The sequence below is a fragment of the Rousettus aegyptiacus genome, unplaced genomic scaffold (genome assembly GCF_014176215.1).
Source record: "Rousettus aegyptiacus isolate mRouAeg1 unplaced genomic scaffold, mRouAeg1.p scaffold_m13_p_11, whole genome shotgun sequence".
Lineage (NCBI taxonomy): Eukaryota > Metazoa > Chordata > Mammalia > Chiroptera > Pteropodidae > Rousettus > Rousettus aegyptiacus.
This window is the reverse complement of record NW_023416286.1, coordinates 33,124,406-33,136,320: the sequence shown is the minus strand read 5'-3', so window position 1 is coordinate 33,136,320 and position 11,915 is coordinate 33,124,406. Positions and strand designations below refer to the sequence as shown.

At 36.5% G+C, this 11,915-nt stretch overlaps 1 protein-coding gene across 1 annotated transcript; it reads right to left on the bottom strand.

Annotated features, from left to right (window-relative positions):
* Nucleotides 1-651: 651 nt before the first annotated feature.
* AGA (aspartylglucosaminidase) lies at nucleotides 652-9,860 on the bottom strand. Its single transcript, XM_016133424.2, has 9 exons — nucleotides 9,662-9,860; nucleotides 8,039-8,192; nucleotides 7,341-7,453; nucleotides 6,335-6,447; nucleotides 5,013-5,127; nucleotides 4,325-4,400; nucleotides 3,367-3,474; nucleotides 2,548-2,681; nucleotides 652-1,107 (listed from the first exon to the last, which is right to left on the bottom strand). Exons 1-9 carry the CDS (start codon nucleotides 9,783-9,785, stop codon nucleotides 1,007-1,009), a joined length of 1,038 nt encoding a protein of 345 aa, XP_015988910.1. The 5' UTR covers nucleotides 9,786-9,860; the 3' UTR covers nucleotides 652-1,006.
* Between the last annotated feature and the right edge of the window lie 2,055 nt (nucleotides 9,861-11,915).

Here is an 11,915-nt window from a genome sequence, read left to right as displayed (position 1 = left end):
ATAAAGAACATTAAATATTAAGATGTGTATAGAAAAAACAGAGCAGATATAATAAAGCTTGAGGACAATATTGTACATATGGTGTTATTACTGACTCCTGATGGTAAAGATAATGATTCTGTAGGAAAAGATGATGCTGAGAAAGCATGCATTCAATGTTATATAGTTCTCAGTCAGATACTGGACTCAGCACTTGGAAAAACAAGACCAAGCTAGATGATGGCTACTTACTGACTTATCTCTAACTGCAATCACCAACCACAGCACAAGGGATTAGGAAAACCACAGTATAGATCAAATTCCCTAAATCATTTTCAGAAGAAATTAATACTAAATATTAGTAGCTAAAAAATCAGAGATTTTTGTGGCTAAAGAACTGTCATACATTGAGAGCTCTATCAGAGGGAAAAAAAAACAAAGATCAATACAATTGCTCATCAGAAGACTGCCCATATTTTCTAATATGAACAAAACAAAAATCACCTGTAACAGCATTCTTTCTTTAAGCTAGCAGGAAGCATTATGTAAAATTGATAATCTGTGATAACAGACATATCATTTTAATGTAATAAAATTCAATCAGGACTAATCATGCTGTGCCTAATCCTTACCTTTTTCTTGGGTCTAAAAAACTTGATACTCTTTTAAATATTTAAATAGATTATTTCTTTTGGCTTTAATAGATCATGGAAATAAATCTCCAAAGTGGCAATTTCTTAAAAAACTGAGCAGAAATCCAAATATCATTTAAAATTTAAACATATAAAAAATACATACACATGGACATATTCATTTTCAGGCAATATACAAAGACACAAAGCTTAAATAAAAATACATAACCAAAAATTTCATATATTAAAAAGTGATACTTCAGCATAAACTTATTTGTGCTTATTTTACAAAAAGAATTTAGAATGTATGAGGCACACTCTGGGGTGATAGTGAGTAACCTTTTCAACCTTTGCTTCTTTCTTCTTTAAATATAGATGCTGACAGAAAAGATGGATTAGATGCAGTCTACTTTTTCCTCCACTGGCTGATTTTTTTGAGAATTATAAACCATGAAACTAAACTGAGTAAATGTTGGTAGTTTATTGCAAGCAGCACCTGAGGCCAAGAAAAGAAAAAGTTGTTTGGTTATAGAATGCACATATTTACAACCAATACAGACATCGCCTGTTGTATACCTGATATCCAACTGAGAAGGGATACTGTGTCACCTTCCTTAGTACTGAACAGTTGACAGTCCATGAGAGGAAGAAAGGTAGAAGTGGATTAGCTATTTCTTTGAACCTCAGACTATAGGCTGATTTTTTGCTCTATATACATGCTGTCACTACTACTATTATTTTACTGTGTTCACATCCTTTTCTTAGCAAAAAGCAAAACTTTTTTTTCAGGCAAATGCTAAAGATTTTATTTTCTTAGTCATGTGCACATTCCTATCATTCACCCATAATCCTCTCCTCCCCATGCTCCCTGTTCTTTTCCCCGCTTTTATCCTCATAGAAAGTGAGGAATTTGTCAAGATGCTCTCTGTCTAATCAAGTTCATCTTACTTAAGTGGTTTCCTGCTGCCCTGCCTACCTATGTACAAACACCTGGAGGGTTCCCATCTAATGTCATTACTTTAAGTGTAAGGGACTGGATTCATCTATAATTACATAATTATCATCTATAATTTTAAATTCATCTATAATTATATAATTATCATTTTACATCCTGTTAATTCCAACTTTGAGCCTTTTAAGGTTTATTCTTAAGAGGCAATGAATGAAACTGACTTACTTTTTAATATATAAAGCCTTTCCCTCCCATAACTTATATTGACTTTTGTATCTTAGTACTTAAAAAAGAATAAGAAATTCTTCAAACACATTTTTTAAATACAGAACTGTGGGAAGTAAAAGATCAAAGAACAATAATAAACAGTCTAACCTAATAAGTCATATTGATCAGTAAGCTGATCTATCTTCCCCTTCTGAAAACTCACTAATGAGAATCAGTAGTGGTTGATCTTGAAATGCTTTGAAACTGTGATAGGCTCATATAGAAATTAAATAAAGCAAAGGACATGCTTCAAACACAGTACGAAAATAATTCTAACTACTTTGGTTTACTAATTAGTAAAACATTTTGTACCTTGGAGCCCCAAGAAGATCTAAATGACTAAGACATTTAAATAATGAATGGGAAAGTAGGGAAGATAATTTACTCCTATCTACTTCTAATAAAAGCATTTGACTACATTAGCCCATCTCACCAACAGACTTGGAGCTGAAGCTAAACTGTACTTAGGACCAAAGTCAAAGAACTAATAGTGAAAGACTGGATCATAACTATCAGCAGTCAACCAAAGGAGGGTTTTAAGTATATTTTTAAAACTTCGTGGGCCTTGACAGATCATCAATTAACATTTACCCAGTGTCTACTCAATATGGTCCTCATTTCCACTGTAGAGAAATAAAACACCACAATATTTTAAAGTGTTATGTTTTCATCAACATTTGTAAGTTCACACAAATACAAATTCCAAGTAAAACTTACCATAACTTCCAGTCACATTTGCACATATAACAGCCCCAAAGAACTTTGGAAAATATTTATGAATTCTTGAAATCACTTTCTGGCAAGCTATGGTTGGATTTTCTCCTCTTCTCATATATTCTACAGCTTGGTAGCTGATTTAAACAAAGGCAAAACTTTAGTATTATAGAATAAACTAACTCCAAATTTGGTTATTTTAAGTTAGAAATCTAAAACTATCGAAATTGTCATATTTGATAGAATATGTAAATGACCAGGAGTCAGTAACTCCTGTGAAAGCATCAACATGAAAGCAAGCAAACCTTGTTACAATATCTATCTTTTCAACTAACCCACTACTAGTTTCAGATAAGGACTATTATTTTTGGCTTTTGCGGAATAACTGTTACTTAGTAATAAAAGCCAAAAGTACAGAGGGTCTATTTAAATAAGAAATGGGGCTACGATCAATAGGGAAAATACTGGGCATGTGCAAAATATCTAGTTGTCATAATTATCTTTCAGTAATTATACAGGGTGACTGCATTTCTTACTTTTATCAATTACTACAGTTCCTTTATTTAGTGGCCTTATATAAACGATTTAACTGGATTGTAAGTATTCTCGTCTGTGAGGTAGAGAGAAATATTTTATTTCAGAGTACTATGATTAATTTGAATCATTATATCATCAATACGTTAGTAAAGAATTCTAAGCAGAATTTCTCAAAAGCTCTTGTACACACAAATTTGGATTACAAGGCCAAACAATTATTGTCTATTTTGATAGACAACGTCTCCGCTAAAGATCTCTAAAGGTCACACATGTAAAAAGTCGTACCTTGGTAGAAAGCGCATCAGTATATCCCCGTCCCCAGTAGCTGCAGCTGCTCCAGCAGTATCATCGGCATAGGCCCCGGCTCCAGGAATTGGCGAATCTCCTATTCGACTTTGAGAAGACAAAGTGTAATAATTTAGGACATGAAATCAGTGTAAAAACTAAATTATTTTATGAGCTGTTTCAACAACAGGGGGTATTTCTACTTAGACACCGATTTTTGTTTCAAGTAATTTCTTCATCAGAACACAGAAAAAAAATATTTTCATAAGTTTTTTCAACTTAGGTTTCCACAAACCTACATTAATAAGAATTAGATACCATCTTATATATCAAGGTGGCACAGATTTTTAGTGACTATTATTAGCATCCTTATCATCTAATTTCTGGGTTATATTAACAGGTTCAAATTGGATTTCTTCACCTAAAATTTACTTATGCTTTCTACCTAATGTGCCAAAATTTTACCATTGGTTTTCCTTGTAATGCTTTTCTACTACTTTGAAATGTAATCCAGAAATCCTTAAACTGACTTAAGGACCCCTGAAATCGGACTCTGGTCTTCCTCCTCTGCAACCAGCATACGCGCAATCTCTTTTCCCGCTAGGGGGAGCATGGAGCTGGTGTGTACTACTTTGGATCTGCTAGTGCCTTGGCCTGGATGTTCCCTTCCCTTCCTTAGGCTCAGGTTCAGCAACCAGCACCTTCCCACTGGCCTCCCTAACTCCCCCCAGCTGAATCAGATCACCACTGCCATCCCTGAACTCTACAGCACCAGCTGGGATTCACTCTCCTTTGGCACTTAGCAGATGTTAATTTATTTTCTTTCACATTTATTTATCTCGGCTGTGGTTTGCCTCTACATCTCCCATAGCACCGCGCATGTATTGGTTTACATGCAATACACATTGGTTTATATGCAATATACATTTGTGAGAACTGTTCTTTTAGAAACACTAACCCATGTATTTTGAATTTTATACCATTCGTAGATGTACCAGCAGCAGTTTTTCCCTTTTTATGGATTACAACCATGCCTAGAATTAAAAAAAAAAAAAATCATTGTAGGTATCAACTCTAAAGTTTACCTCAAATATAATCGAGTAATTGAACAATTGGTAACACAAATATCCTCTTTCATTAATGACAGGTAGAAGAAAATAGGAAACTTAGGAATACTGAAAATTGTACCAGTGGTATAATTTGTGTTTCTTGATGATCTAGTTTTATAATATCATTTGGTAGACATCCCATATTCTTACTTTTCAAATTGCTCAGTTACTTTCAATGCCTTTTTCAAAGAGAACTCCAAAGAAAATCATTGACACGGACCAATGAAAATTTCCAACACTACAGCTTGGAGAGATCACATGAATGTGGCAAGAAACATCAATTATTAAAGAACTACATACGAAGATTTAAAACTCCACAAGTGAATAGTCATTAGATTTTAGGGGTCTTGTAGAAGGTAATTTACCAAAACGTATATATATGTTAAGCAAAGAATTTATAAGATGTATTGCTTGCCAGTTAAAATAATCAAAACCACCTTCTGGTACATGAATAGGGATAACGAAGTTAAGAACTATGGAAAGGCAATAAAAAATGACTGAACTTTAATCATAAAAACTGTATAAAAGGCAAATTACCAATGGTATCATGACCGTAATTATTTCCTGTTTCTTTATAGGTAGAACCATCTTGTTTTAAGATACTAGGTGGTTTGTAAGGTCCACAGTATTTTGAAGCATCTGGTATAACATTCTGTAAACAAGATTTAAGTTGTATTTTTTAGAAAGGGTGATTTTAGAAATTGGCAAGTAGTTATGTACAATCACTAAACATTAGCAAGAAACCAAAGGACATCTGGTGACTGAAAGATAAGAATTAAAAGCCAAAGATTAACTAAGTCTTATGTGAACAGATGGATATAATTTTACTAAATACCTAGTCTACTCTCAGAATTACATAATGTGGACTAGACAACTACATTGTCTGGAAAGATCCCTGATTTTCTCTTTATATGCCTAAAATTCTCAGTATAATGGCAGATAGAAATGAAAAATTTTTTGTTAGATATTAATCCTAAATGGAATTAGGTATGCAACCTGACCTTTAAATTTCAGAATTTGTTCCCTGGCCAAAGAAGAATTACAAGATTTAAAGCAAATCTATTTTAAAATCACCTTTTTTTTCAAAGCTAAGTTCATGTGAACATATTCTAAATTTTACTGTCAGTTTCCTTTACGAATCTTAAAGGCTCAAGAAAATAATCCAAATTCATAAATTTAAGTTGTACATATATGGGTTAGTATTAAAGCAAGAAACCTATTCCTAATGACTTATTCATTAGGCTGGTGCCTCCCCTGACTTGATTTTACACAGAAGCCTCTTTCAAGGGCTAATTCCAGAGACTCCATGGTTATTCAAAGATAATTAGGATTTGGAGAAGAAACAGATGAGAGACTGAGATAGTCTAGTCTGGAAATGCTCTGGATGGCAAAGACAAACTGATTTATTCTAAAAGTCTATTGATTTAAAGATAAAGTATTCTACTAAGAACATACTAGACACCTAACAGTATAAAACCTTCAGTCAAATAAGGGCAAGATTCTGGGTAACTTCACATGGATAAAAATCTAAGACTTATTTTAGACTAATAGTTTCCAAATTTCGATTTTTTTAGACTTGGAACCTTTTGTTTGAAGGAAATACAAGCAGACTCTCCCAATAGCAGAACCTTCAGAGTTTGAAAAGTACTGCCAGGGACCAGTAGTTCTCCACCCAGGACCTGCCCTAGATGCAGCTAGGGAGCTTTTAAGAACACCCACGCCCAGATAATCAACTTACATTGCTGGTTTTAAAGTGCAACCAGGGTGCTAACGAGCACTTTAGGCAACAGGTAGACGACAGAGAGGGAGGTCACATAATATTTTCAAATAATTTACTTTTTAAAATTATGTGTACACACCCTCCAATAATTTGGCTGGCAATTCCGAGCAAGCCAATCTGAATGAAGAGCTCGAGAAGCATTGGTCGATAAATCCTCATTGACAAATCCCATACTTTCAGCAAACTTGGTGGCTAGAAATGAGGAAGAAAAGAAAAATGTAAATTCGTGAAGTATCGTCTTCTAAACAAAATATGTACAGGAAGTTGCAGTTTAGCTGTCTCTTAAGTGGGTTACAATCATCCTGGGGTAGATAAGGGAGTATTCAGATACAAAGTTTTAAGGGTGTCAGTTTCTAGATCTCAACTTTTGTACTTCTTCCCGAAACTGACCTGCTTGAGACCTTTGGGGTGTGTATTATGACAGTTCTCCTCTCCCCATTCCCCTACAATCTCCTTTTTCTACTTTACAAAAGAAAAGGCACACCTCTTCCCGACTAAGAATCTTACTGCTTTAACTAGGGTGTGATGCCCACTGTGTAAAATACTTTGAGAAACCAAAGGGACAACTGGATTCCATCAATCAGTAACAAATCATTGCTTGTCAGGTAGTTTTCAATTCTGTATTTCAACACAACCGAAGATCAGCTACTGGAGTTGTTAGCTAAAACATCATTAAAAGTTATTTTTTGATTATAGGTCACTGCATGATTTTTAGTATTAACACAGATGATGTTTAAGTAGGTGACATTGCCATAGCAAAATTCCTTCTGTTCCCATCTTATGTTAATAATGCTCCATGGGTGTTACACCTATAAAAAGGTAATACAGGAACAGAGATGATGCTGAATCCTCTTTCAGTCCAGCAATTCCCCATCTATAGATAACATATATTTTTTTAAATCCTATTTTAAAGATGAAGAAAGTGAGACTTTACAAGTAACTTATCCAAAGTTAAACAGATATTAAGTAAAACAGCTGGAATTTGAACTTAGGTCGGCTTTTATCCACTATTTTATACTAAGTCCTTTTTTCACAGTGAATATAGACAAAAGACTAAATAAAACTTCAGTATAGGTAAAACGTACCTGACTCTCCTGCTAAAAGTGTGTGCGTTGTATGTTCCAATACTTTTCGTGCCACACCAATAGCATTTTTAATTCTTCTAAGATCTCCTACTGCTCCTACATTCATAGTAGTGCTGTAAAAAAAAAAAAAAAAGCAGTATAAGATTTATTTCCATAGGTTCATGCATTTAAAAAATATTGCTTTATGTCAAGGTACAGTATTTTGTAGGATAAACACTAAGTTCACAGCACATCCATGAACTTCACACAAATTCTCACAGTTAGACAAATTTAGGGGGAAAAAAATCAATTTACCATTTACTCCAAAGCATTAAAATTCTCAGTTTCTTCTGGCTTGTTTTAATATGGCTTTTGAAAGGAGTTTTAAGGCTTCAGGTCAGGCAAACCACAGCATTTGGGGATGGCAGATGAACAACTGTTCACCAGGTCAGGGACATATTTTTGTATTTTGGGGTTCTTTTGTGCTAAGGAGACTACCTACTTCCATGTGATATTTCTATTATTATTATGATTTTCTTTTAATTGAGAGTGAAACTCCTTGAGTTTGGAAAGGCCACATACAATAAGCTAGGGGTTTTGACCTGAAACAAAATATATAATGACCCATCTTGCTCTCAGTGTAAGACTAATCGACTACAAATATAACTCCATGTGAAGTGAAGGTACAGCGATAAATCAGTCCTAGAGAGTGTTCTTACCCATCCATGATCATGGCATCCAGTGTGGTTTCTCCAAACTCATCGGGACTTCCTCCAAATCCTACAGTGCCGTCACACTGCTCTCTCTCACACACAGCGCAGCCCTTCTCCACGGCATCCAAGGTGGAACCTCCAGATGCTAAAGTGCTCCATGCTGTTAATCCATTCCAACAGTGCTTGTTTATATATTTTTTTTTCAATGCCAAATGCAACAAATGATAAAAATTTTTATAATTTTTTTCCCATTTACCCTAAATTAAAATGAATTTTAAAATCAGTGTATCAGTTGCTACAAAGGAGTCAGTGTGAAATACACAGTGATATAAACAAAACTATATAACACAACTATTTACTGTGAAAAATTCAAAAACTGGCTATTGATGCAGTGAGGGTTTTTTCACTTAATACCTATTTCTACTGTGTGAGAAAAGAAATATTCTCTCCTTCAATTTAAAAAGTTACAATTGAAGCTGCTAATGAACAGTTACATTGAAAATGCATTAAATCATAGCCTTATAAATTTCTTCTGCATCATTAGATCATTAAAATATATATAACTAATATTTTTATTGAGGTAACATCCATCAGCAAATCTCAATAATACCATAAAGCAAATAATTACAGTGTGGGCTTTATATGAATTAATTTAATTTTCACAACAGTTTTCCAGGTAAATACTGTACAACTACTTTTCTCAATTTAAGTAGGAAGAAACAGATCCAGAGAGGTTAAGTGACTTATTAAAGGTCAGAAAGCTAGTAGGTAAAGCCAGTATTCAGAAGTAGCCATTTGACTGCTCTCTACTATGTTCTGTGGAACTCTGCACAGAAGATAGGCACCTAACTCAGATTGGACAAAAGAGCAGTTAAGTACATCACGGAAGGCTTCCTGGAAGAGGCAATACTTTAGCTTAGTGGTTCTCAATCCTGGCTGCACATCAAAACCAGTTAGGGAGCTTTAAAAAAAAAATGCAATTGGTTCTAGGAATTAAATCAAACTCTCAGTAGGTGCGGCAGAGGCACTAGTATATTTTACACACTCCACAGATGATTTTAATATACAGCCAAGCCTGGAACTCTACATTCAAGGTAGCAAATACAACATACCAGCATGTAGGGGGCGAAAAGTATAAAAATTATACGCTTTCTTTGGGAAATTATTATTATTCGTCTGCAAAACTGGAGAACAAGGTATTACTGGGGAGGGAGACCAGAGAGGTTAGAGAGTTGTAGAGGGTAGTCACGAGGTATCACATGAATAGACTAATGTCAAGCAAGATACCAGAGGCGCCCCTGTGAAAGTACAGCAGAAAGGCACTAACTACTCTGGGTCAGCAACACCGTGGAGAATATATTTGCACAAGGGATGAAAAGTGGGATCGATCCTAAATGATGAGAACCGAAAGTGCAGCAGTGGCAGAACACGGAGCGAGGGTCAACTGCCAGAGACGCAGCGACGAGAAGGTGCGGGAAGAATTGGAAGGGGAGGCTACAGAAGGCATGGCCCAGTCTGGTGCTTGCCTGCGTTCCCGGCTCCCATAACCTCAGTGGGGTCGGCCAGCCTTTCCTTCCCACTTGCCAGCGCTCGTAGAGCAGTCCCCGCCCCCCGGTCAGCGCCCCGCACCTGCTTCGGTTGCATTCTTAAAAGGCCAAGTGTTGAGGACCAGAGGGAGAGGGCTGGAGCTGCGCACAAGAGCTGGGCCGAGCAGCAGCTGCATGAAGAGCAGAAGGCTCGACTCGCTGGCCATGGTTACCCGACCCGCGGCAGAGCGCGAGAACGGTTGTAGCGCCTGGAGCTCGCGGAACTGGCGAACCTCAGCGCCCCGCCCACCTGGCCCCCGCGCTCGCTCCTTCCGGGCCCGGTCGGTGCTTCCGTAACTCTCGCGAGACCGGGCTTCCTTAGGAACCACGGAAAGTTTCTGTTAGGAAGGTCTTGTGGATCCGTGCTGAGGGGGTTATTTTGGGGTAGCACGGAGTTGTTGTTGTTGTTTTTCTTGACCTGTTGTTAAAAGTAGATTGCGCTTCATATTGGAAAATTAATATGACATTATGCAGCCCTGGGTTGCATGACCCTAGGAACTTTTTAAATTTGGTGTTAACTTATTTATCCTTTTAAATAAAAGTTGAAGTTGAAAAGTTTGCGACGCTCACAATGCACTCTCTCGGGTTCCTGTTCTCATATCTGGGATGGCTGTTGAGGTGAAGGTGAAGCGTGCTTTCCTACAACCAGGGTGTTTTAGATTCTTTTTTTCCCACCCATACCTTCGATGGTTCTTCCACCACAGATTTTTGAAGGTCTTATAAATCGCTGAGCTGAGATAAAAGGGGAAAGTCTGGGGAAACAGAAATTAACCTTTACACAGCTTACCGAAGTGCAACTACCCGCACCTCCAAGGCAGAAAGCTACCTCTATTCTTTTACCTTGTGCCTGACACCATTAAGTGCTAAATAAATGTTCGACTATGTCAGCCTTTTTAAAGAACAAGGTAAGAAACTTAGCAAAATCTAGTGTATTCAGGAATAGCATAGGACAAGCAAATTGATGAACCACATAGACAAGTCCAGAGAACGATATCATTCTTTTATAGAGGAAAAGAGGAAGTTGGGAGAAATTTTTAAACAAAAGTTTGAGAAAAACGAGATTTCAGGGTGGTGGCCGCCTCTTGTTTGCTTCAGGCACTGGAAGCTTGCTGTTGGCAGGTTGGGAGGAAATCTTCCTTCACCCTGCTACATTATGCAGGGTGCAGGAGAGGTACCTGCCTAAGTGCTTTCCCTTCATGGCATCCCAACTTCGTTTTTAATGAGGTTTCTTTTTTTCGTTTTCATAGATAAAAGGTGCAGTGTGGACTTTACATGCATGATAGAGGTAAACTTTTTGATAGTGTAGTTGTCTGGGCAGATGGCTTTTGGAATGTTTTCCTTTGTTGCGGAGGGAAGATGTGTAATCAAATAGTTTTGAAGAGTGTCTACAAATCTATGTAGACGTCTAAAATAGTAACTCGGTAGTTGAGAAGTATACAAAACTTTCAAGGCTCTTATTTCTGTGAAATGAAATACATGATATAAGTAGCCTAGAAGAATTATCCCAGGGCAGCGAAGTGCTATTAAAAAGTTAGATGTAATTAGAGAGAAGTGTTATGAATTTCTACTATTAGGTTTTGGAGAAGGAACAAATCATTTATGCTGGAGTTATTAGGATAACTAATGCCAGGTAAAATTTAAAATAGGGGTGAAACAGGATAAACAAGGGAAATGTACATTGTACTTAGAATTTATTTTCATTAGCACCTGAACTGAGCCCAAGCATTCTTGATACAAACTCAGGAGCCAGGATATTCTTCAGCAAAAAATTGTGTAATACACTACATGAAAATTGGTCTCAGTGTCCAATGCTCTTTACAGCCTATTGCTAATTCTCAAGGAATTTGTGTTTCTTCTGGCTAAAAGAGACTGAACTTTGTTGTCCTACTATTGACCATAACAAATAACCAGGTATTTCTTTAGGAAAATGGGTTTATTCAGGAACAACGAAAAATAGCAATTTTTAAGTCCAGAGAGACAAAGGTGAGGAACACTCTTTTATGGACTGGCTCTTGTAAACAGAGTCCATTGGTGGAATATGAAAAGTTCAATGTATAGTGGCTTCTCATTTGGCTGAGTTATGGCAGTCTCCCATTGGCTGAGCTGCTACTGGGCAAGAAGGAATCTTTTCTTCCTCTTGCTGATATAGTAATGTAGTATCACTTCCTGTTGGAGATGCAAAGTATATCTCTTCCTGTTGGTGTCAATAGTATGTATTGGCTATATGTGCGTGAGAATTCGCTCTTCCACCTCCTGACTGCATGTTAAATGAGATTTATGTTTATTATTTTTCACAC

What these genes read in the sequence shown, in the direction of transcription:
- AGA (XM_016133424.2), bottom strand. Translation starts at nt 9,785, where the DNA reads ATGGCCAGCGAGTCGAGCCTTCTGCTCTTCATGCAGCTGCTGCTCGGC. An exon ending in GATGCCATGATCATGGATGG is followed by an intron (nt 7,454 to 8,038) that starts GTAAGAACACTC and finishes TTTTTTTTACAG; the next exon opens with CACTACTATGAATGTAGGAG. An exon ending in AAATGTGACTGGAAGTTATG is followed by an intron (nt 1,108 to 2,547) that starts GTAAGTTTTACT and finishes TCTTGGCCTCAG; the next exon opens with GTGCTGCTTGCAATAAACTA.